Source organism: Chelonia mydas, chromosome 14 (assembly GCF_015237465.2).
Source record: "Chelonia mydas isolate rCheMyd1 chromosome 14, rCheMyd1.pri.v2, whole genome shotgun sequence".
Taxonomy (NCBI): Eukaryota; Metazoa; Chordata; order Testudines; family Cheloniidae; genus Chelonia; species Chelonia mydas.
Window position 1 is genome coordinate 28,925,105 of NC_051254.2, and position 25,342 is coordinate 28,950,446.

At 45.8% G+C, this 25,342-nt stretch overlaps 2 protein-coding genes across 4 annotated transcripts in view; one reads left to right on the top strand and one right to left on the bottom strand.

Moving 5' to 3' along the window:
• The window catches only part of LOC114018318 (zinc finger protein OZF-like), a 139,012-nt gene that overhangs the window by 54,481 nt on the left and 59,189 nt on the right, over positions 1–25,342 (top strand). The gene's annotated exons all lie outside the window — the stretch shown is intronic.
• The window catches only part of LOC102941590 (zinc finger protein OZF), a 29,381-nt gene continuing 16,082 nt past the window's right edge, over positions 12,044–25,342 (bottom strand). Inside the window, exons 3-4 of one of the 2 annotated variants that reach the window (XM_037913300.2) lie at positions 13,649–13,765; positions 12,044–13,351 (exon numbers count right to left, since the gene is read on the bottom strand). In XM_037913300.2, the coding sequence (XP_037769228.1) occupies positions 12,315–13,351; positions 13,649–13,765 (1,154 nt within the window). In that variant the 3' untranslated portion in view covers positions 12,044–12,314. The remainder of the gene's footprint in view (positions 13,352–13,648; positions 13,766–25,342) is intronic. The other variant, XM_037913301.2, reaches the window with a different exon arrangement.

Below are 25,342 nucleotides of genomic sequence, written 5' to 3' on the forward strand. Positions count from 1 at the left end.
TTAGGGGCTTTTCCCACTTTTGTGGGGCCTGCTTGGTTTTTGTATGTGTGGTTTTGTAAGAATCTTATTTGGGCGGGTTATTACTTTAAATGGAGTTGCTTCATGCAGAGCCATAGATCCTCTTATGACCATGAAAATAAACAGCACTTTTTGGGCCCAATTCTTGTTTTGTTAATGTATTACTACTTAAACTGTTTTTAAGGAAGTAATTAGGATTAGTAGCACAGTTAATATTCCTATTGCTTGGCAATTATATTTTTAAGGGGAGCAGAAATATTTTTATATGTGGAATTAACACAACTTTTAAAATAAAAAGCACACAAGAAAAAAACAGCAGTGGAAGCTGTGTGTGGAGAAGGATTTGTTGCTTCTGCTTTTTCTAACAAATGAAAAGTAAGTGGGGCTTTATGGGCCAGAGCATCTGGAAACCCATACCCTGGTCCCTTTCCTGGCTCAGAGGTTGTCATCTGCTCTTAGAAATTAATATGCCTTTGGGAACCTGTGGTAAAGTGGGTTGGTGGCTTTTTTTTTCTTTCCCCCTCCTCACCTTTATGTTACACTCAGTAAGACTCTCATGCAACTCGGTTTCCCTGTGTACTGCACCTATGTGGTGGGAATTGCATGTCTTTTGCTGAGGTCCTTGCGGCAGGGAAGGCTGCCCAGCTGCCTGCATGTAGGTGATGGCCAATGCCCTTCATAACCTGAGAGCCAGGAGGGGGAGGCGACCAGGAGACATTTTGCCTGGAAGCAGGACAAAGACCGGAGGAGGAGCAACAGGTGTGTGGGAGGCCAGGCAGCGGGGTCCAGGGCAGTCTGCCCTGGTGACAGTATGTTCAGAAAGAGGCAGCATACTACCCCAGAGTCCTGACTGGCTTCATACAGAGTTATTCCCGAACAGTGCCACAATGATTCTACAACAGCACCTTCTTTTTCAGGAGAGATCCCTACCTGGATAGCAAAGGGAGCCCTGCAAAAACCTCTGGGGTCATGCATTCCCTGACCAAGGCCACCACATCCACTGGAGTAAGACCAGGGGTGCCAGCTCTTGCCAGCCATCCTAAGGCTGTGCTCCAGTTTAACAGGCTAGCCACTTTCCCTACGGTTCTGACCTGGTCAGGAGAGAAGGGGCTGATCTCTACCCCTTCTTCACATCCTTGGTCCAATCTTCTTTACAGTGGTGTTTACTGTGAAGGCTATGGTTGGAGGCTTCTGCAACTCTTCAAGTGTATCAAGCAAGGGACAATCTGGCGAATGGTGTGGAAGGGCCCAGGGAAAGGGAAGCTCATGTGGATCATCCCTCTCATAATTATAATAAGGATGGAATTTGGGTCCTCCTTTGACCCATCTCCCCTCCCCAGTCTGCAACTTCCTTTAATTGCAGCCACTATTCCCTTCTGCTCTCCCAATTTGGCTCTGACAGCATAACTTTGTTTCTTACATTCCCCAGGATTTTCCTGAGTCTTATTCTGGGAATTCTTCAGTAAGGCTCTAACAGTACCTTCGCTTTCCATTGTTTGCTGTTTTTAATTCAAATACCTCCTGCTTCAGCCTGTCACTCTTTCACTGTCACACACTGGCTTCTGCAATGCCATTACCTTTGCTGTCTGAGTCAGGTTTATTGCCCAGAGGGTGTTTGACTCTGCTTTCAGGCCAGCTCCTTTTTTATTTTAATCTTATTTACATTTTTTGCTTTAAATTAATTTATTTATAACTGCTACTCTTTGATTACAGAGCTGCAGGAATGCCCAGGGCTGGTGAAGACTCCAAGCTTCTAAAGACCATTATCATGTTCCTCTGCAAAATCAGTCAAGTTGTTTCCTAAAATCACTTTTAGGAAAATGGTTTTCTTTCTAGATGTTCCCTTTCCTTCTGCCACATTTTTCAGTCGACGAGGCTACTGCCCTGAGTCCCACTAACACAATGTATCTGTAAATGAACTCTCAAACTAGGACACAGGGAAACTACAGATAGATATCCTGCCCTGCTGCCCTCTACTCTTGCACAGGCAATCATTTGTAATGTTATGCTCTGGTAGAGGCCGCCCTACAGGATGGGGGAGCAGGCATATAGCACATGTGGTGTTGGTATATAAGGCTCTAAATACTTTTATTGATTACAATATAAACCCCACCCACTCCACCTTCCCACCCCTTTCATACTACACCAGAGTCCAAAGATCAGAACAAAGTCCCAATGGCCAGTTGAAATTCAGTCCAATCACAAGGTGTGGGCAGCCAACGTTACACACCTCTTCTTTATCAGGGCTCTGGATCAATATCTGACTCCAAATTTCAGATACGTTAGGCAACCATTTATAGACCAGTCTGTTGTGTCATCAGCTCTTTGTCTCTGTTTACTAAGCCTTTCACCCATAACTCCAGGAAAACTGTTCTGGGTAGGCCACCATAATCCAAGACATTCCTTTTCCTCTTATGGACATGACAAATTTAACACTAACCAGTCCTTGACTGCTTATAACCTTGCTTCAGTTGCAACATGTACCTCACATACTTATGTCAAGCACACAGCGTTCATACTAGGCCTCCATGGCCTATAGCGTATTACAACATATACAATTTATATCCCACCAGTATCAGTTGTTCCCTTCTCTCCACCACTCCTGGCTGGCCGGCCAAATCTGTTACCTAGGGGTTACAGAAGCCAAAGCAGTGGTAAATTAACTGTTTCTTTCCAGGGGCTGTCAGGAATAAATCAATGGGGACTCAACTTCTCAGACTGACAAATGATTGATACAAACCAGAGTGCTTTTTAAAAATTAGGTTTTAAGCAGATAAACACACGTATATGCTATAGCAGTAGGTTTAGAGCATTCCAAACATTACAGTTACCCAAAGTCTGAGATGGTTTTGAGTGATTAACAGTCAGCCTTCCAGGGGCCCTCCTTTTGTCCAGTTGCTGGGGAGTTTAGGTGTCAGGTCCCTGCCCAAAGAAAACCACCCTTGGACTGCTCCACAGTATATTTGTTGCTTAATTTTTTATAGCTAAATTTAAATAAAGCACATAACTCATAGTGATGCTTAGTAGATCACCATAGGAACCCCTAGTGGGTCACTAATTTTTCTAGTTTTAGCAATTTTATTATCTTTTATTAAAGTATTTTTAGTTATAATAATACAAATTATGTGTTAGGAGCACTTCAACCCAAGGTCAGTTGTTTAAACACACCTTTTATGGTACATTAACTTTTTGTCCCATTCTGATTAGCAAAACTGTAAACACGCAGCTATAAATTATTCCTAACTGCATAATATTTGGTTTTCTGCTACCAGTGGCTAGACACACTGTCAAGGTTCCTTCCCCACTCTGAACTCTAGGGTACAGATGTGGGGACCTGCATGAAAGACCCCCTAAGCTTATTCTTACCAGCTTAGGTTAAACGCTACCACCACCAAAGTGTCTGACAATAATAACAGGGGAAGTGCCCACTTGGAAACGTCTCCCCCCCAAAAAATCCCCCCCAAGCCCTACACCCCCTTTCCTGGGGAAGGCTTGAGAAAAATCCTCACCAATTTGCATAGGTGAACACAGACCCAAACCCTTGGATCTTACGAACAATGAAAAAGCAATCAGGTTCTTAAAAGAGAATTTTAATTAAAGAAAAAGTAAAAGAATCACCTCTGTAAAATTAGGATGGTAAATACCTTACAGGGTAATCAGATTCAAAAATATAGAGAATCCCTCTAGGCAAAACCTCAAGTTACAAAAAGACACAAAAACAGGAATATACATTCCATTCAGCACAGCTTATTTTATCAGCCATTTAAACAAAACAGAATCTAACACATATCTAACTAGATTGCTTACTAACTCTTTACAGGAGTTCTGACCTGCATTCCTGCTCTTGTCCCGGCAAAAACATCACACAGACAGAGAGAACCCTTTGTTCCCCCCCCCCTCCAACTTTGAAAGTATCTTGTCTCCTCATTGGTCATGTGCCAGTGAGGTTATCTGAGCTTCTTAACCCTTGACAGGTGAAAGGGTTTTTCCTCTGGCCAGGAGGGATTTAAAGGTGTTTACCCTTCCCTTTATATTTACGACACACACAAAATAGCTAATTCCAGTAATGTCAAGTTTAATTCTCCCCACAACACCATGACTGCTTACTTTTCTTCAGAGCATTTTGTGAGGGACCGTATCAAAGGCGTTTATTATATGCACAGGATCATGCTTGTCCACATGTTTATTGACCCCCTCAAAAAATTCTAATAGATTGGTGAGGCATGATTTCTCTTTACAAAAGCCATGTGGATTCTTCTCCAAAAAATCATGTTCACCTATGTGTCTGGTAATTCTGTTCTTTACTATGGTTTCAACCAATTTCCCTGGTCCTGATGTTAGGCTTGCCTACCTATAATTGCTGGGATTGCCTCTGGAGCCTTTTTTAAAAATTGGCATCACGGTAGCCATCCTCCAGTCATCTGTTACAGAACCTGATTTAAATGATAGGTTCCATACCACAGTTAGTAATTCTGCAATTTCATATTTGAGTTCCTTCAGAACTCTTGATCAGGAGTGTGATTTACCCAAATTCGGTGGGCACAAACAAAGATCTCTGAAGTAATTGCCTGTTTTGAGAGAATGCAGTCTCTAAACTACACAGGGACCACAGATAGGATGCAAGGAGCATGAATACATAAACTGCAAAGGGTACTATCCCATTGTTATGCAGGCCTTTGTTAACCACAGAGGCTGATTTATGGATGCTAATGTGGACTGCTGCAGAGCACAGCTCTACCAGTCAGTATTATTTGCAGTACAACTGTATAGGGGGATTTAAACACTATGTTCTGGGTACTGGCTGGCCGTTGACATGTTGGATGGATCAAGCCTTTCTACACCTGCTCTGCTTTCCCTACCCTGACATACAGCATGCTCAAAATGGCATTGACACTAGAGACTTTTAAACTCTAATGGGTTTATTTCCCTAAAAGTATCAAATACCACAACCATCAGCGCAATGTGCCACCCAAGATTCTGGGCTGCCTGGTGCTCTCTCTCCTGCATGGTCCACTGCTGCCCTCCCTCTCCCCTTTCCAAGAAAATGGCATTGTAGTATTTCAGAAAACAAAAAAACAAACAAACAAACAAAACAGATTGCAGGGCAGGCATGTTTACTGTTCTGGAAGATACAGAAAGAATAAAGGCAACAGAAAATGTCCTTTGGCTCACAATGTGATCAGCCACCTGCATATCTTCCAGATGTGTCCACTACCTTTTTAAACAAGGCACTTCTGTGCCTATTGGAGACTTGCTTCAGGGTAACAGCCTGTAGAGTTGCACCCATAGTTACTATCCTGACCCCTGCTCCCCAGGAAAAACATAGACAAAGGAAAGGACATGCTGCAGAGGATGTCTGAAGAACATGCTACAAGGAGCCAAGTTTGCATGTGTGCAAGTGATAGGCTGGGGCATCTTTATCTTGATGCAACTTGCATCAATCAAAGTTTGTAATGTAAACATGGCCCTAGTATCAAATAACCAAGTATAAATTCAATGAAAGGTTTCAGAGTAACAGCCATGTTAGTCTGTATTCGCAAAAAGAAAAGGAGTACTTGTGGCACCTTAGAGACTAACCAATTTATTTGAGCATAAGCTTTCATGAGCTACAGCTCACTTCATTGGATGCATACTGTGGAAAATACAGAAGGTGTTTTTATACACACAGACCATGAAAAAATGGGTGTCTATCACTACAAAAGGTTTTCTCTCCCCCCACCCCACTCTCCTGCTGGTAATAGCTTATCTAAAATGATCACTCTCCTTACAATGTGTATGATAATCAAGGTGGGCCATTTCCAGCACAAATCTAGGGTTTAACAACAACGTCTGAGGAACGGGGGGGGGAGGAATAAACAAGGGGAAATAGGTTACTTTTTATAATGAATCAACCATTCCCAATCTCTATTCAAGCCTAAGTTAATTGTATCCAATTTGCAAATTAATTCCAATTCAGCAGTCTCTCGTTGGAGTCTGTTTTCGAAGTTTTTTTGTTGAAGGATAGTCACTTTGAGATCAGAAATCGAGTGACCAGAGATTGAAGTGTTCTCCGACTGGTTTATGAATGTTATAATTCTTGACATCTGATTTGTGTCCATTTATTCTTTTACGTAGAGACTGTCCAGTTTGCCCAATGTACATGGCAGAGGGGCATTGCTGGCACATGATGGCATATATCACATTGGTGGATGTGCAGGTGAACGAGCCTCTGATAGTGTGGCTGATGTTATTAGGCCCTGTGATGGTGTCCCCTGAATAGATATGTGGGCACAGTTGGCAACGGGCTTTGTTGCAAGGATAGGTTCCTGGATTAGTGGTTCTGCTGTGTGGTATGTGGTTGCTGGTGAGTATTCGCTTCAGGTTGGGGGGCTGTCTGTAGGCAAGGACTGGCCTGTCTCCCAAGATTTGTGAGAGTGTGGGGTCGTCCTTCAGGATAGGTTGTAGATCCTTGATAATGCGTTGGAGGGGTTTTAGTTGGGGGCTGAAGGTGACGGCTAGTGGTGTTCTGTTATTTTCTTTGTTAGGCCTGTCCTGTAGTAGGTGACTTCTGGGAACTCTTCTGGCTCTATCAATCTGTTTCTTCACTTCTGCAGGTGGGTATTATAGTTGTAACATTATATATATATATAACATTCATAAACCAGTTGGAGAACACTTCAATCTCTCTGGTCACTCAATTTTGGATCTCAAAGTGACTATCCTTCAACAAAAAAACTTCGAAAACAGACTCCAGTGAGAGACTGCTGAATTGGAATTAATTTGCAAATTGGATACAATTAACTTAGGCTTGAATAGAGACTGGGAATGGTTGATTCATTATAAAAAGTAACCTATTTCCCCTTGTTTATTCCTTCCACCACCCCGCCCCCCCCCACAGTTCCTCAGACGTTCTTGTTAAACCCTGGATTTGTGCTGGAAATGGCCCACCTTGATTATCATACACATTGTAAGGAGAGTGATCACTTTAGATAAGCTATTACCAACAGGAGAGTGGTTTTGGGGGGTGGGGAGAAAACCTGGATTTGTGCTGGAAATGGCCCACCTTGATTATCATACAAATTGTAAGGAGAGTGATCACTTTAGATAAGCTATTACCAGCAGGAGAGTGGGGTGGGGGGAGAGAAAACCTTTTGCAGTGATAAACACCCATTTTTTCATGGTCTGTGTGTATAAAAACATCTTTTGTATTTTCCACAGTATGCATCCGATGAAATGAGCTGTAGCTCACGAAAGCTTATGCTCAAATAAATTGGTTAGTCTCTAAGGTGCCACAAGTACTCCTTTTCTTTTTGCAAATTCAATGAAGTAACTCAATTTAAAACTATAATTTGACTTGATATTAAAACTTTTAAACAAAAAACGAAATTGGACAAAACTAGATAGGGTGGATGGGACAATGGAATTTAAATCAGTGTCAACTTAACAAAATCTAGCTAAATCATTAATACTTCTCTTACTTTGTCTTAAGAAGGAAGCATTCTTAGGCTGAGCATGATTCTTAAATGAAATTCATAGTCATATGATTACTACAGCTTGAAATGCAACAGCATTTAGACATGTCTCTAGCTGAAAATGGTTAGAATAATGCATACAAAAGTTGGAGTACATGAATCACCAATTCTTCCTGGTTCAAAGCAAGAAAGTCGCAAATAAACCATTCTCCTGCCTCAGTGCCCAGAGCCAAGTCAGGACATCACATTGACAACCTAATCAAGCCCATCTCTGCATCTGTATGTATCAATTGTACTAAGGGGGGGCAGGATTCACAAAAGGTTCTTAGGCACCTTTCTAGGCACCCCTGTGATTACAACACTTCCACTTACTTGTCGTCTATCCCTGTAGGCTCTTAAACTCACTTGGCACCACGCTGTAGGCTCTTAAACTCACTTTTTGCAGTAAAAATCTTCTAGATGCCTGTGCTCCTACTTCTGGGTATGCATCCGGCTGCCTCACTCTAGGCAACCAAGCCCTTTTTTCTCCTCTAAGCCCCAGTGCAATTCACAAACCAGGGGAAGGTAGGCAGAGGCCCAATCTGGTAGGCATGATCAGAGGCTCCCTCGTTCCACACAAAACAGCCAGGAGGCTGGGGGAGCGTGAAAGGAGATATTTCCCTCATAACTTTTAACCCTGTGGTTAGGGTGTTTAGCCAGGATGTGGAAGTTACATGTGAAAGCATGCAGTTTAAAACAGCACGAAGTCAGTTTTAGTTACAATGGTGTCACATTGAAATCCTATAACCCATTCCAGTTTGTGTTTCGAAGAATTTTCCCCAATCTTAAGCACTTTTAAGGCTGTACTACTTTTACTATTTCTAACTCTTTTCTTGCGTACCCTTTGAAATTAGGATCTTTTTCATAGTTGGATGGAAGTTGTTGGGTTTATATGACTTGGGTACTTTTCAGTTAACAGCACCTACCAGCCCAAGAGTCCGGTTTTACGGAACAGAACTGAACTCCAATGGGTTCAGTGTTCTAGGAAAGCAATAACTACCTTCTCCAAGGCCAAATTCCAACTTCTCTTAAGCACAGAAATTCCCTATGGAATTTTAGCAACAACAATTGATTTCTTAAACATTTGTGAACATTTTAGCAGCTGGAATTTCTGTAATCTTCTTCTTTGTCGCAGGATGTAGGATTTTGTCTTCAGGGACACTTAGAGAGTCATTGGAGCACAAGGACTGGACTCAGGGATATCCACCTCACATGTGGGTGCCCTAACCACCAGTCTATAGAGTCATTTTCACTCTCTGTCTTGAGCAAATGACTCTTGGTTCTAGGACAGATTGAGACACCCACATCAGAATATGAGAGCTGAGAGGCCAGGGCACTCCCCTGAGATGTGGCAGATCCCTGTTCTAAACCCTTGGATTAAGTAGGCGGGGAGGGGACCTGAACTGGTCTCCCACATCTTGGGTGAGTACCCTAACCTCTGACCAAAAGCTTATGTAGGAGATTCCTGCACCGCAGAGTTAGGCAGCCTCTGAAAACATCTCCTGGACTGAGTTCTATCATCAGAGCATCGTCTCACTTCCATGACTCATGAATTGCAAGCAGAGATATGCGCCTATTCCCATAAAAGGGACAGGGCTTAGGACATACCATTCTCATCAGCATGCTACACTGGCTACCTTACATGGCTCCCCATGTAATGTGCAGGGATTTGGGGATTCTATTCTAAGGCACCCCTCTCTCCTCATTCATTTTGTAAGGGGCTTGGTCACATAACTCAGTCTTTGTGGATCCCACAACTGTTTCTCTGATATTCAAGGTACCCAAAAGTTAGGCATTTGCAACACTCAGTGTCACAAGGCTTAAGTCCTTTGGTGGATTCCAGCCTAAAAACACTATCAGGGATGAATGAGAAGTCACAGCAGACAAGAAAAAGAGGGGGTTAGGTGTATAACATCAAAATTAAATGAAGTGGCTGAACACAAAACATTCAAATTTCCCAGCAAGTCATAATCAAGTCCCATCATAATGTTGGAATCTTATCTCAGCCTCTTGTTCTGCATGGCTCTGTTCTAGGGAGGAGATTTCATTTTCTGCTTTAATAAGGTTGCATGTCATAGAATCATAGAAGATTAGGGTTAGAAGAGACCTCAGGAGGCCATCTAGTCCAATCCCCTCTCAAAGCAGGACCAACACCAACTAAATCATCCCAGCCAAGGCTTTGTCAAGCTGGGCCTTGAAAAACAATAAGGATGGAGATTCCACAACCTCCCTAGGTAACCCATTCCAGTGCTTCACTACCCGCCTAGTGAAATAGTGTTTCCTAATATCTAACCTAGACCTCCCCCACTGCAACTTGTCCTCACTACATGGCCTCTGATATTTGTTGGAATACAAAAAAATGTTATTCACTTGGCTCATCCCTAGCCAGCACACTTTTACGGTATGTGTCCTGGGTGGATTCTCAGACATCTCGTGAGGGATGAGTTGTGCTAGAAGGCTTTCCCGCACTCAGGGCACTCTTCCCCGTCGGTTCTCTGAGGTTTATTAGGGGCTGAGCTCTCACTGAACATTTCCTAAATTCAGGGCATTTAAAAGCTTCTTCCCTGTGTGGATTCTCTGGTGGGCAACAAGGATTGACCTCCAACTGAGGCTTTTCCTGCACTTGGCAATTCATAGGGTCTTTCTCACCTTTAGGTTCTCTGATGTAATAGAATGTATGAGCACTGGCTGAAGCTTCTTCCGCTTGCAATACATCTGTAGGGTTTCTCTCTTGTGTGGGTTCTCTGATGTTCAATAAGGCTTGAGCACTGAGTGAAGCTTTTCCCACAGTCAGAGCAGTAGAAGTGTTTCTCTCTTGTGTGGATTCTCCTATGTCTAACAAGGTCTGAACTCTAATTGAAGCTTTTCCTGCAGACAGGGCAGTTATAGGGTGTCTCTCTTGTATGTAGTATCTGATGTTTAATAAGGTCTGAGCTCTGACTGAAGCTTTTCCTGTAGTCAGGGCAGTTCATAGAATCATAGAATATCAGAGTTGGAAGGGACCTCTGGAGGTCATCTAGTCCAACCCCCTGCCCAGAGCAGGACCAATCCCCAACTAAATCATCCCAGCCAAGGCTTTGTCAAGCCTGACCTTAAAAACTTCTAAGGAAGAGGATTCCACCACCTCCCTAGGTAATGCATTTCAGTGTTTCACTACCCTCCTAGTGAAAAAGTTTTTCCTAATATCCAACCTAAATCTCCCCCACTGCAACTTGAGACCATTACTCCTTGTCCTGTCATCTGCTATCACTGAGAATAGTCTAGATCCATCCTCTTTGGATCCACCTTTCAGGTAGTTAAAAGCAGCTAACAAATCCCCCCTCATTCTTCACTTCCGTAGACTAAACAATCCCAGTTCCCTCAGCCTCTCCTCATAAGTCATGTGTTCCAGACCCCTAATCATTTTTGTTGCCCTTCGCTGGACTCTCTCCAATTTTTCCACATCCTTCTTGTAGTGTGGGGCCCAAAACTGGACACAGTATTCCAGATGAGGCCTCACCAATGTCGAATAGAGGGGAACGATCACGTCCCTCTATCTGTTGGCAATGCCCCTACTTATACATCCCAAAATGCCATTGGCCTTCTTGGCAACAAGGACACACTGTTGACTCATATCCAGCTTCTCGTCCACTGTAACCCCTAGGTCCTTCTCTGCAGAACTGCTGCCTAGCCATTCGGTCCCTAGTCTGTAGCGGTGCATTGGATTCTTCCGTCCTAAGTGCAGGACTCTGCACTTGTCCTTGTTGAACCTCATCAGATTTCTTTTGGCCCAATCCTCCAATTTGTCTAGGTCCCTCTGTATCCTATCCCTACCCTCCAGCGTACCTACCACTCCTCCTATATCCAGTTATAGGGTTTCACTCGTGTGTGAATTCTCGTATGTCTAACAAGGTCTGAGCTTTGACTGAACCTTTGCCTGCAGTCAGAGTAGTTATAGGGTTTCTGTCCTATATGAATTCTCTGTTGTGAAATGAGGTGTGAGCGTTCACTGAAGCTTCTCTCGCAGTCAGAGCAGCTGAAGGGTTTTTCTCCTGGTTGGATTATACAATGTCTGTTAAGATTTAAGCGTCGACTGAACCTTTTCCCACAATCGAGGCAGTTAAAGGGCTTCTCGCCTGTGTGCGTTCTCTGATGTTCAATAAGGTATCAGCTCTGATTGAACCTTGTTCCACAGTCAGAGCAACTATTGGCAATGTTCTTCTAGTATTTTACATCCATGTACGGAATGAATTTTGTTATGTGCACCAATATGGAGGCGATGTGTGGTGGGGGTGGGGCCCGAGGGGTTCAGAGTGTGTGTGTGGGTTGCTCAGGGCTGGGGCAGACAGTTGTGGCGCATGGGGGTGAGGAGTCTGGCTGGAGGTGTGGGCTCTCGGGTGGGGCCGTGGATGAGGGGTTTGGGATGCAGGACGGAGCTCAGAGTTAGGGCAGAGAGTTGGGGTATGGGGGGGTGAGGACTTTGGGGTGGGGCCAGGGATCAGGGGTTCAAGGTGTGGGAGGGGGCTCAGAGCTGGAGCAGAGGGTTGGGGTATAGGGGGTGAGGGCTCTAGTTGGGGGTGTGGGCTCTGGTGTGGGGCCGGGGATGAGGGGTTTGGGGTGCAGGCTGCCCCAAGGAGAAAGGACTCTCCCCAGCCCTCTCTCAACGCACCAGCTTTCAGGGGAAAGCACCTCTCCATGTCTTCCCATCCACGATAGCTACAGGTCCGGGGGAGAGGCACCTCTCCCCATCCCCAATAGCTCCGGGTTGGGGCCAGGGGAGAAGAGTCTCTCCCCACCTGGGCAGCCGTTGATAGCCTGCTGTGCAGCTTAGAGGGAACTTAGGTTATAGGGTTTCTGTCTTGTGTGAATTTTCTGATGTGCAATAAGGTGTGAGCTTTCACTGAAGCTTTTCCCGCAGTCAGAGCAGTTACAGGGTTTCTCTCCTGTGTGGGTTCTCCTATGTCTAACGAGGTCTGAACTCTGACTGAAGCTTTTCCCGCAGTTATAGGGTGTCTCTCTTGTATGTAGTATCTGATGTTTAATAAGGTATGAGTTTCGACTGAACCTTTTCCCACAGTCAGGGCAGTTATAGGGTGTCTCTCTTGTATGTATTATCTGATGTTTAATAAGGTATGACCACCGGGTGAACCGTTTCCTGCAGTCAGAGCAGTTATACGGTTTCTTTCCTGTGTGGATTGTACGATGACTGTTAAGATTTGAGCGCCGACTGAAGCTTTTCCCACAGTCAGAGCAGTTGAAGGGGTTCTCGCCTGTGTGGATTCTCCTATGTCTAACAAGGTCTGAGATCTGACTGAAGCTTTTCCTGCAGTCAGGGCAGTTATAGGGTTTCTCTCCTGTGTGGATTCTCCTATGTCTAACAAGGTCTGAGCTCTGACTGAAGCTTTTCCCACAGTCAGGGCAGTTATAGGGTGTCTCTCTTGTATGTCGTCTCTGATGTTTAATAAGGTATGAGTTCCGACTGAAGCTTTTCCCACAGTCAGAGCAGTTGAAGGGCTTCTCTTCTGTGTGGGTTCTCTGATGTTTAATAAGACTTGAGTGCTGACGGAAACTTTTCCTGCAGTCACTGCAAGTGTAGTGTCCCTCTTCATGGGGGATTTTCTGTTGATTGGTTTCTTTGTTTCTTTTCACCCCTCTGCTCCTGTGAGTGGATGTACTCCGTCCCTCCCCTGGATGTTTTCCCTGCTGTCTTTGTGGCCTGCGCTGACTCTCGAAGGTTTCTCCCTGCTCAGGACTCTGGGAAACACGCTCTTCAGATCTTCCCCATAACATCCCACGCAGTGCCACTTGCTCAGGACCTTCCTGCTGAAGACTTTCCTCGCTGTTCTCATTCACCATCCCCTCCCCTGTGGGATAGAGAGATAATCCAGAAAGGAGTCATTCTCTGTGCTTGAGGGAAAGGAAAACTCTGAAAGGGGAACAGGAAAAGGGGGGAACACACACAAATAACAGCTGGGGAGATTGAAATATCATGAGCTGAGTTCATTCTCCTTCCTCAAAACCCCTCCCCAGAGGAGAGAATCCATCTTTCCTTCACATCATCTCACTAGAGATGAAGACAGGCTGAAGGGTCACATACACTTGATGAAAATGCAGAAGTGACATCTGCTATGAGGTTTGAGTCAGTGTAGCTGATTCCTCACCTGTGTGGGTGTCGCTGATGATCTCCCCTTCCTCAGAGCCCTGGAGATCCGGGACCCACAGCTCCTCATCTCGCTCCACCCAGGAGATCACATTAGGTTTGGAAATTGGAAATCCTACTTGGGAAACAATTAATCAAGTGTTGATTTTGTTCATTAAGGTCAGTCCTATTACTACTTCCAGACCCAGGATCTGAGTCGCCTACCCAGAGAGGCTCCTTCCACATCTTACAGAGACTGGGCTATAGATTGTACAAGATCCCATGACACACTCATCTGGAGTAAAGGTGCATCGCCTCTGCCTTGGGAATGCCCCAGCTTATGCCCCAGGGAAGTTGAGCATTCTGCTACACTCTAGGATACAACTGAATCTCCACCACGGCCCATTCCATTCCCCGCATCACAGGCCAGAACACATTACTTAAAATGTGAGCTCCTGTGAGGGCTTGTAAGTCTGAAACCGAGGCCCACAGGCAGTGCTCATACTGCAGCTGCCACTTGGCAGATCACTTAAAGCTTGCAGAGAAAGGAGTTAGCAGAGTTCTAGCTCCCCAGGGGCTCTGTTCTGACTTGGTGGGGAAAGCTAGCCCCACTCCTTGGCTCGGATGCACTACTTAAACCAGAAGGAGAGAGAGGAAGTTGTCTGAGGAATGAGGTGAATCCTTGACTGGCTGCTTCAGACCCTCCCTATACTCCAAAGTCCTGAACCCCTTACTGCCTGTGCCTGGGTGGGGCCCTCCAGCTGCCCACAATAGCTGCTGCTCCCGCAGCTGGCCATAGTGGCGTTTGGCTGTGCGGATCCTCCCGGAGTGTGTGTGGCTATTGCTGCAGCGGAGCTCCCCCTCAACTGCTTTGGTCCTACTCTGCCAGCAGCAGCAGCAGCCTCTTTGTGTTGTTTCCCAACCTTCCTCGGGTGCCCAGTCCCCCACCTCCTTCACCTTTGTCTGGGTGCAGGTGGCTCAGTCACACCCCTCTTGGTTGGACAGAATCTACTTTTCACATTTTCATATCTTGTGGGCCCATTCCTCACACATTCAGCCAGACCCCTTCTCAGACCTAAGTTCCCTCTACGCTGCATGGTGCGCAGCTGCCTGTTAAGCCCTGCGCATGGGCTCAGGACTGCAGAGGGGAGAGGCGTCCCTCCCTGCTGGCCCCAGCACGGACCTGCCCCAGACTTGCCACGGCTGGGGGAGAGGAGCCCCTCCCTCGGCCCAGCCCAGACCTGCCAGAGCTGCTGCAGTTGGGGAGAGGCGACTCTCCCCCCGAGCTGCTGCAGCGAGAGAGGGCTGGGGGGAGTCCTCTCTCCCCACCGCAGCCTGCACCCCAAACCTCTCATCCCCAGCCCCATCCCAGAGCCCGCACTCCCAGACAGAGCCCTCATCCCCCCACAGCCCAACACTCTGCCCCAGCGCTGAGCCCCCTCCCACACTCCAAACCCCTTGGCCCCACCCCACCACATGAATTTTGTTGTGTGCACCAATATGAAATCCATATTGGTGAACATAACAAAATTCATTCTGCACATGGATGTAAAAAATTAGAGGGAGCACCGTCTCGGACCATCATTTAGTCTTGGGAAGGTCCCCCTGTGACATTATATGATTAAAATATGACCACGTAAATCATTCTTGCTACCACTGTTATACAACTGGAACAAATCTTGTGCAAAGTATGTCATGTGAGGTGTCAATGTAAAAGTTATGATTTGCTGACTATGATTATCCTGTTTGTATGTGTATATCATTTTTGTATCTCAAGTTATGAATATTGCCTATGTATCTCTATTTCAAATGTGTCTGCTCTTGTTGTTATACCCACAAGGTAGTTTACATCTAGTCTAGCCTGCATATTGTGAATAGAGTATTCTGGTTGATGGCCCATCAACAAAAACCATGGAAAAAGCTCATCTGCACCTGATGGACTTTCCTGTGGACGTTTCAGCCAGACTATGGGTAATGCCTGCCATGACTCATCGAAGTATGCAAGGGCATGTGACCAGCTCATGTGTCACTAAATTCCATCTTGTGCCTGTACTTTTCAACTAACTATGCTGGGGTCTTTTCTTGGAACAATGAGTTTCACTCCACATGGCAGAAACTACAAAAGGCCCTAGGAACATCTTCATTTTTCCGCTTTCCTGCTCTGATCTCTGGACTATGCACTTATACTAATGGGAGCATTCTAACCAAAGGACTGAGGACCTTCCAATCTTTTAGAAGGAAGCAGAGACTTAACAAGCCAGCAGTTTATGCCATCACTGCTTCAAACCTGATACAAAAACTTTGCAATGTGTGTATGTATTTGATTCCTTTAACCGATTTTAACTCTCCCCTCTTTCTCTTCTCTTATAAATAAACCTTTAGATAATTAGATACTAAAGGATTGGCAACAACGTGATTATTAGGTAACATCTGAGTTATATATTGACCTGGGTACGTGGCTGGTCCTTTGGGATTGGAAGAATCCCTTGGTTGATTAAATTGGTTTTAAATAGCCAGTCATCATTAAGTCTAGCGTTTGGGTGTTGAAATAAGGACTGGAATACCCAAGGAAGCTGCCTTTCTGACTTCTTGTTAGCCAGTGTGGTGAGACAGAAGTTTATTTTTGTTGCTGGTGTGGTATATATGTTATAGAAGAATAACTACCAGTTTTGTGATATGTCTCTCCTACTTCTTAGCAGTTTGTCCTGAATTTGGTATTCTCAGTTGTGACCCCTGGAGGCAAAGTTTTGGTAAAATCCATGGAACCAGGTCAATTAAACTTTTGATCAGAACCCCAAACTAGTCAAAAATTTGAAATTTTATATTGAGAGTTTTGGTGGTTGAAGAGTAATTACAATGAATGAGCAACGATCATATGAGGGTCCTGACAGAAAAACCCTGGAAGATTTGTGCTCCCGAAAGGCTTTATCCTTTAAGAAAGCAGCCACTGATCAAGCACTGAAAAATCTGCTAAAGGACTTTGACTAGAAAGAGGGTAACCAAATATACCCCAACACTGCCACCTTTTATGTAAATGCTGTTACTGTGAGCTCAGGAGGAGGTAACCATAAATTGTGCCAACGCTATGTATGGGGGTGGCAATAGGAAATTCCTAAAGAGTGTAAAAATCAATGGTAAAAGCTGTTTAGGGCAAGTTACAGCTTCTATCATTCTAGTTCAAGCAGATCTTGTCAAAAGAGGAAGATTATTTACCAGATAAGAGTGTAAAATTTTGTGATCCTCTTATGAGTTTACTGTGAGTGTGCCTTTAGCCAGAACCCACCTGGAATGGAATGGTAGTAAACATGAAGTTATAATTGGTGTAAGGAATGTATTGCCTACAGATCTTTTAACTGGGGGTGACATTAAAGCTTTATTCAAATCAAGTTAATACCATGAACCAGTCAGACACGAAGTATGAAGGTATGCCCTGTGCTTTACCTGCTACTAGTGTGGAGAGTTATGACCAGGAAGGGACTGATCCTAAACCTGTGTCGATTGGTTTGTGGTTGCCGAAGCAGCAGAAGATAGAGAGGCCCACCTGTGCCATGTTACATGTGGGGGCTTGTCTGGGATCCTGAGCCAACGGACGTGGTTGGCAGCCTAGAGATGGAGGAGACCCTGCAATGGCTTGTAAAACAGCAGGAACAGATGCAGAAGACCCTGCAAGGCTTCCAGCAGTCCCAGCAGGCTGAGAGACAGGCCTTACTAACCTGGCAGGCAGAACAGCAGAAAAGCCTACAGAACTTTATGAGAGAGCATGTCAGCGTGCAGCAGCAACTCCTGCAACGATTGGTGAGTCCTGTGGTAGTGGATGGCACCTGGCCACCAGCCTTGGGACTCTGTAATACGGGCCCGGCAGATGACCTGGATGCCTTCCCCAGTACGTTCGAGTGGGTAGCCATGGGTGCCAGATGGGGTAGGGCAACCTGGGCCCTATGGCTGGCTCCCTACCTGGTGGGAGAAGCTCAAGGGGCCTACATGGCCTTGCGTAAGGAAGAGGCCTGGAACTATGAGATGGTGAGGGTGGCCATCCTAGACTGGGTGGGCCTGTTGGCAGAGTAATACTTTGCTACAGTGCCTCCCAGAGAATATCCAAGTCTGGGTCAGACAACATCAGCCAAGTACAGTCGATGCAGCAGTCAAGCTGACCGAGGAGTACACGGAGGCAGATGTTCCCCGAGGGGAGCGCCAACCCTATAAAGACAAAACGTTGGGGAAGAAACCCCTTCCTGGGAAAGGCCCAGAGAGGAAGAAGGAACCCTGAGGAGCTCCCATTAGAGCCGGTGCGATAGTTTGCTGGCAGTGTGGGTGGCCAGGACATAAAAAGTGGTACTGCTTGGATATGGAATGTGGCTGGGCCAAATTTTGTGGCTGGACTAATGATGAAGGGCAGACAAGGGGGCAGGGGCTGTCCACCATCCCAGTGCAGGTGGGGAGGAAACCCCATAGGGGCCTGGTGGATACAGCTTCAGCCTGCTTGCTCGTCCAGAGGGGGCTGATAACAGCACTGGATGACTCCAGGTGCATAGATGGCCCTGGAGTGTATCCACAGGGACAGGAGATACCTCCCGGTGGCCCAGGTGCCCCTAGAAGTGCAGGGCAGCTTTCAATGGAAGTGGATCGGAGTAGTAGAGGGGTTACCATACCCTGTTATGTTAGGTATGGACTGGGGCCCTCCCCACACAGAGGGAGGAGGAAAGGTTCCCTGAAGGAGGAGGCGGGCACTCCTAGACTGAGAAGCACCGGGGAGGAAGAGGAGCAAGGTCCTTGGGGTAGCGAGAGAACCCTAGTAGCATGAGAACCCTAGACAACAGAGCCCAGATAGGGTAGACAGAGGGGAAGGAGGTGCGGGGCAGATGGCCAGCCCAAGCCCCTTAGAGGAAGAAAAGGGGCAACTGGAGCTCCCCACAACACAGATCCCAGGAGAAGAAACGGGGACCCTGCTTGGTGGCTTGGGAGAACCCGAGGCCCAGGGTTTCCAGCAGGAGGTTGGGATTGGCCCTGACCCCCACTGAAAGAAATGGGAATAAAGGAAAAAGGATGCCCGCAAAGATGCGATTGGTGTGAAGATCTGTGGGTGGCAGCAGAGCTATGGGGACATCCACCCCCCGAACAGTGTACTTCCTGGGGTATGAAGGAAACCCCAAGAGATGATGCAGGTGATTGTCCGAAAGAGGGGGAAGAGACTTCTCAGGACGAACCCCATCAGAAGGGGGCAGAGAGGCCAAGGACTGACTAACCTGGTGATTCATAAGGGGGGAGATGCGTGACAGGGTGCTGGCTAGGAAACCCTGAGCCAGACCTCTGTCACACCAGCTCCAATCAGGAAAGGGGAATTGGAGCTGGCTGAGTAAGCCCAGGCCTAAGTGGCAAATAGGGAAGAGCTGCCAGCCTCGTTAGCCAGGGACTACATAAAGGCTGGAGGGAAGGAAGCCAGGGGGAGGAAAGGGAGGAGTCAGGGAGTTAGAGGCCAATCTCCCCTGCTGGCTGCAGAAGCTAGCGGTCCCTGAGGCTGTAAGCCTGATGCTGTCTGTAGCTACAAGGTGGTAGGAACTTGTACTGTAAATAAAGCGCACAGGTGATTGCACCAAAGCAGAGGTGGTTTGTGGGTGCAGAAGCGGCAGAAGATAGAGAGGCCCACGTACACTCTGTTACACTTGGAAACTTGCTGAAGACTTACAACACTGATATCCTCATGTTGCAAGAGACCCATGTTGGCAATGACCAACAGGCTAGGTGCTACTGTATCTATGGATAAAACCTAACGGCTAGCCATTATCATCCTAAATATGGCTTGGCAATATACATCAAGGACACCATTACAGATTTTAATATTATCCCATCAACCAAAGAGGAGACCACCTTTACCACAACTATCAAAGTAGGGGAGCTCCACATTACCAACATCTATAAAGCCCCTAGCACAAGATGGCCAAAACCAGTGCTACCCAGCACTCTTATTCCATGCATCTATGCAGGTGATTTTAATAGTCACCACGCTATGTGGGGCTATAAAACAAATGAAACCGATGGCGAAAATCTCATGGACTAGATATCTGCACAAGACTTACAACTAATCTATGAACTAAAACAACAATCAGCATTCCATTCAAGCCGCTGGCAATGTGGGTACAATCCAGACCTAACATTCATGTCTAAAGACCAAAGTGGTAACACTCATCGTAACACGTGAAGGACAACTGGCATTTCCAAACAGCCAACACAGACCTATAATGATCCACGTAGGCATTGAAATCCCTGTGTTCTTTCCAAAAGAGGTACTACGATGGAATTTTGCTAAAGCTGATTGGGATGCGTATAAACAAACTGTTGAGAAAACTGTTGCAAAGATTCTAGCAAGACTGGAATGCTATCAACGGTTTGCAGAAGTAGCAGGAAAGAAGAACATTCCCTGAGGCTTCCGGAAAAAGCACACTCCCTGCTGGACGAGAGAGACGCAGGAGTTGCTCCAGCAATACAAGCAGACCAGGAACTCTCAAAAGCCTTGCTACACTCCCTTGACACAGCAAGATGCCAGTGATGGCTTGAGTGCATGCAAAATCTTGATTTTACAAATTCAAGTTGTCGAGCCTGGACACTACTACATCATCTTGGGGCCACTAATCCCACAGAGTACTGGCCACCAAAAATCCAGCCAAACTCAATAGCCTCCAAACTGGTGGAGAACACAAAAGGACCACTTGATAAACACACAAGAAGAGAAGTGTATCCGTTGGGGGGAGGGATAGCTCAGTGGTTTGAGCATTGGCCTGCTAAACCCAGGGTTGTGAGCTCAATTCTTGAGGGGGCCATTTAGGGATCTGGCCCAAAAATTGGGGATTGGCCCTGCTTTGAGCAGGGGGTTGGACTAGATGACTTCCTGAGGTCCCTTCCAACCCTGATATTCTATGATTCTAACAACTTTACTGAACACTTGCATCAATCCCCGGAAGAGAACCTTCCACTGCCAACACTGAGGAAGTGAAAGAAGGACTTGCTGTGATGAAAAAAAGGGAAGGCTGCAGGCCCTGACGGTATTCTGCCAGAATTCCTCCACCTTCTGGATCTCAAAGGACTCCAATGGCTAGCAACGTTGTACTCCACTACCTTAAGGACATTACGGATCCCTGAAATATGGCGTGAGGGATGGTGCTCCTGTCATGCAGATAGGATGTGCTAGTAGTATAAGGGGCCTACCATGAATCAAACATAGACCCCCCCACCCCGTCCCATCAGGCCTGACCCCTCAGGCCCCCCCTCAGGCCCTGCCCCAAGGGGTATTATTTCTGGGGTCAAGACGGACACATGACCAGAAGCAAAAGGTGTCATGTGACCCCTCTAGGAACTCCTCCCACCACCCTCTACCAATCAGGATTTTTTTTTCCCCCATAGGACCACCTGAGAGGAGATTTAACCAGTGGGGGGAGGGATAGCTCAGTGGTTTGAGCATTGGCTTGCTAAACCCAGGGTTGTGAGTTCAATCCTTGAGGGGGCCATTTAGGGATCTGGGGCAAAAATTGGGGATTGGTCCACTTTGAGCAGGGGGTTTGGATTAGATGACCTCCTGAGGTCCCTTCCAACCCTGATATTCTATGATTCTATGATGCTATGAGTTCTGGGGCGGGGTGATCCATCCGGAAGTGGGTCATGTGACCGCTCTAAGAACTCCTCCCATCACCCTCTGTCAATCAGGATGGGTTCCAGCTGCAGAGGAGCTCCCGGAGAGTGGATTTAATCAATCGGGGGGAGTTCTGGGGCGAGGGTGAGCCTCCCAGAAGAGGGTCATGTGACCCCTCTAAGATCTCCCCCTGTTGCCCTCTACCAATCAGACGTCCCAGCGCCTCTGCTGCTGTAAAAGGTAAGTTAGCAAGAGTCCAGGCTATAAGCAAAAATCAGACCCTGTGACAAATATGCCTATTTGCAGGTTCACTGTCCGATACATGAACTTGGCAAAAGCAGGGCTGGTTTTACAAAAACACGAGCACTCCTAGGCACTAAGGAGATGAAGATTTTTAAGAGCAGGTCAGACAGACACCTGTCAGGGATGGTCTAGATAATACTTAGTCCTGCCATGAGTGCAGGGGACTGGACTAGATGACCTCTTCAAGGCCCTACCACTCCTACGATTCTGTCTAAGTATTCATGTAAACACATTCCAGAAGGGTAGTATGAGAACACCCAGATACAAGGTTATGGTGTAAACACATTCCCAGAAGATGATACAGGGACACACTGACCCCTCCTAAGGATAAGGTCAGCATGACAAGGGAATGGACAGAGATGTTTTGATTGAACCTACAGATGCATCTGTTGTATGCAAGGTCTTGGAAAAAATTTTGAAGGGAAAAGTAGTTAAGGACATTGAGGTCAATGGTAAATGGGAAAAAATACAACATGGTTTTACAAAAGGTAGATCGTGCCAAACCAACCTGATCTCCTTCTTTGAGAAGGTAACAGATTTTTTAGATAAACGAAACGCAGTGGATCTAATTTACCTCGATTTCAATAAGGCATCTGATATGGTTCCACATGGGGAATTATTAGCTCAATTGGAAAAGATGGGGATCAATATGAAAATTGAAAGGTGGATAAGGAACTGGTTAAAGGGGAGACAACAACGGGTCATACTGAAAGATGAACTGTCAGGAGGTTACTAGTGGAGTTCCTCAGGGATCAGTTTTGGGACCAATCTTATTTAATCTTTTTATTACTGACCTTGGCACAAAAAGTGGGAATGTGCTAATAAAGTTTGAAGATGACACGAAGCTGGGAGGTATTCCTTATACAGAGAAGGACCGGGATATCATACAGGGAGATCTGGATGACCTTGTAAACTGGAGTAATAGTAATAGGATGAAATTTAATAGTGAAAAGTGTAAGGTCATGCATTTAGGGATTAAGAACAAGAATTTTTGTTTTAAACTGGGGATGCATCACTTGGAAGTAACAGAGGAGAAGGACCTAGGAGTATTGGTTGACCACAGGATGACTATGAGCCGCCAATGTGATATGGCTGTGAAAAAAGCTAATGCGGTCTTGGGATGCATCAGGAGAGGTATTTCCAGTGGAGATAAGGAGGTGTTAGTACCGTTATACAAGGCACTGCTGAGATCTCATCTTTAATATTGTGTGCAATTCTGGTCTCCCATGTTTAAGAAGGATGAATTCAAACTGGAACAGGTACAGAGAAGGGCTACTAGGATGATCCCAGGAATGGAAAACCTGTCTTATGAAAGGAGACTCAAGGAGCTTGGCTTGTTTAGCCTAACCAAAAGAAGGCTGAGGGCAGATATGATTGCTTTCTATAAATATATCAGAGGGATAAATACCAGGGAGGGAGAGGAATTATTTAAGCTCAGTACCAATGTGGACACAAGAACAAATGGATATAAACTGGCCATCAGGAAGTTTAGACTTGAAATTAGACAAAAGTTTGCAACCATCAGAGGAGTGAAGTTCTGGAATAGCCTTCCAAGGGGAGCAGTGGAGGCAAAAGACATATCTGGCTTCAAGACTAAGCTTGATAAGTTTTTGGAGGGGATGGTATGATGGGATAGCCTAATTTTGGCAATTAATTGATCTTTGACTATTAGCAGTAAATATGCCCGGTGGCCTGTGATGGGACGCTAGATAAGGTGGGATCTGAGTTAGTACCGAGAATTCTTTCCTGGGTGTCTGGCTGGTGAGTCTTGCCCACATGCTCAGGGTTTAGATGATCGCCATATTTGGGATCAGGAAGCAATTTTCCTCCCGGGCAGATTGGCAGAGGCCCTAAGGGTTTTTCGCCTTCCTCTGCAGCATGGGGCATGGGTCACTTGCTGGAGGATTCTCTGCACCTTGAAGTCTTTAAACCATGATTTGAGGGCTTGAATAGCTCAGACATAGATGAGAGGTTTATTGCAGGAACGCGTGGGTGAGATTCTGTGGCCTGCATTGTGCAGGAGGTCAGACTAGACGATCATAATGGTCTCTTCTGACCTTAAAGTCTATGATTCTATGAATGTAAAGGGTGGGAACTAACCGCATCAGAGAGGCAATACATAACTTGTTTGTAACAGTGTATAAGAGAGGGGTGACAGAAGGGGTATCTTTGGCCAAGGAGGGAGCAGAAATTCCCACCACTCACTGAGCTGGTCCATTGTCACAGGCATCCATGTATTGGTGTACCTGTAACCGTTGAGCCGGGACACTAGTACTATGCTTTGTTGGCAATAAACCTGGCTGAGCATCTTCCCATGACCTGAGTCTGTGGTGTTCTTGGGCAGTTCGATCGAGGTCTCCTGCGTCAGCTAGCTGCACAGAGCTGGTGCAGCACACAGAGAGAACACACACGCGGCCAACAACTGATGACACAAGGCATGCCTTGTGAGGTATCATTTAAAAACTCAATTTGCTGATCAATAATATCAATGCACGTAGCAGTATTGTATGTGAAGTTATAAACATAAGCTGCAATCATAACTAAAAATATGTTTTACAGGTAAGTCTGTTCTCCAGCCACCACATTGAAAACTCACTTAAAATCACTACCAGTATCTCAAAGCAATCAGCTGTGCACAGATCCTGCTCGACTACACGATTGTGATGGGTTGGATCACAGAAACCCCCTTGGGGCTGCCAACTGATGTGCCAAGACTAATTCTGCCCCTGCTTTCCCTGCCAGCTTGAGACTCCAGCACCCTGTCTTGCTGAGCCAGACACACCAGTCTGCTCCAACACAGACCCAGGGTCTGAACCATGTGCCCCAAAGCTGCAGACTTAGCTGAAAGCAACTAAAGAAGTGTTCCTGCCTTTAACACTCAGATGCTCAACGCCCAATGGGGTCCAAACTCTAAATAAATCCATTTTACCCTGTGTAAAATTTATACAGAGTAAACTCATAAATTGTTTGCCCTCTGTAACACCGATAGAGAGATATGCACAGCTGTTTGCCCCCCCACCCCCCGCCAGGTATTAGTACATACTCTGGGTTAATTAATAAGTAAAAAGTGATTTTATTAAGTACAGAAAGTAGGATTTAAGTGGTTCCAAGTAGTGACAGATAGAACAAAGTGAATTACTAAGCAAAATAAAATAGAACATGCAAGTCTATGTCTAAGAAAACTGAATACAGATAAAAACCTCACCCAGTAAGCTTCCTTTTACAGACTAGTCTCCTTCTAGTCTGGTTCCAGCAATCACTCACACCCCCTGTACTTACTGTCTTTTTTTCCAGTTTCTTTCAGGTGTCCTTGGGGGTGGAGAGGATCTCTCTTTAGCCAGCTGAAGACAAAATGGAGGGGTCTCCCAGGGGTTTAAATAGATTTTCTCCTGTGGGTGGACACCCCACCCCCTGTGTAGAATCCAGCTACAGAATGGAGTTTTGGAGTCACATGGGCAAGTCACATGTCCACATATGACTGAGTTTTTTACTGGCCAAGCCACATTCCTGGGAAAGCTCAGATGTGGATTGGCATCTTCAAGATCCATTGTCTGTTAAGTGCTTCTTGACTGGGCATTTAACTTGCACATTCCTTTCTCAAGAAGCTGACCAAATGCCTACTAAGGCTACTTTGAAATCAAGCCAGTACACAGCCAATATTCATAACTTTGAATACAAAAATGATACATGCATACAAATAGGATGAATAGATTCAGTAGATCATAACCTTCACAGAGATATGTTACATGGCATATGTAGCATAAAACATATTCCAGTTATGACATATATATA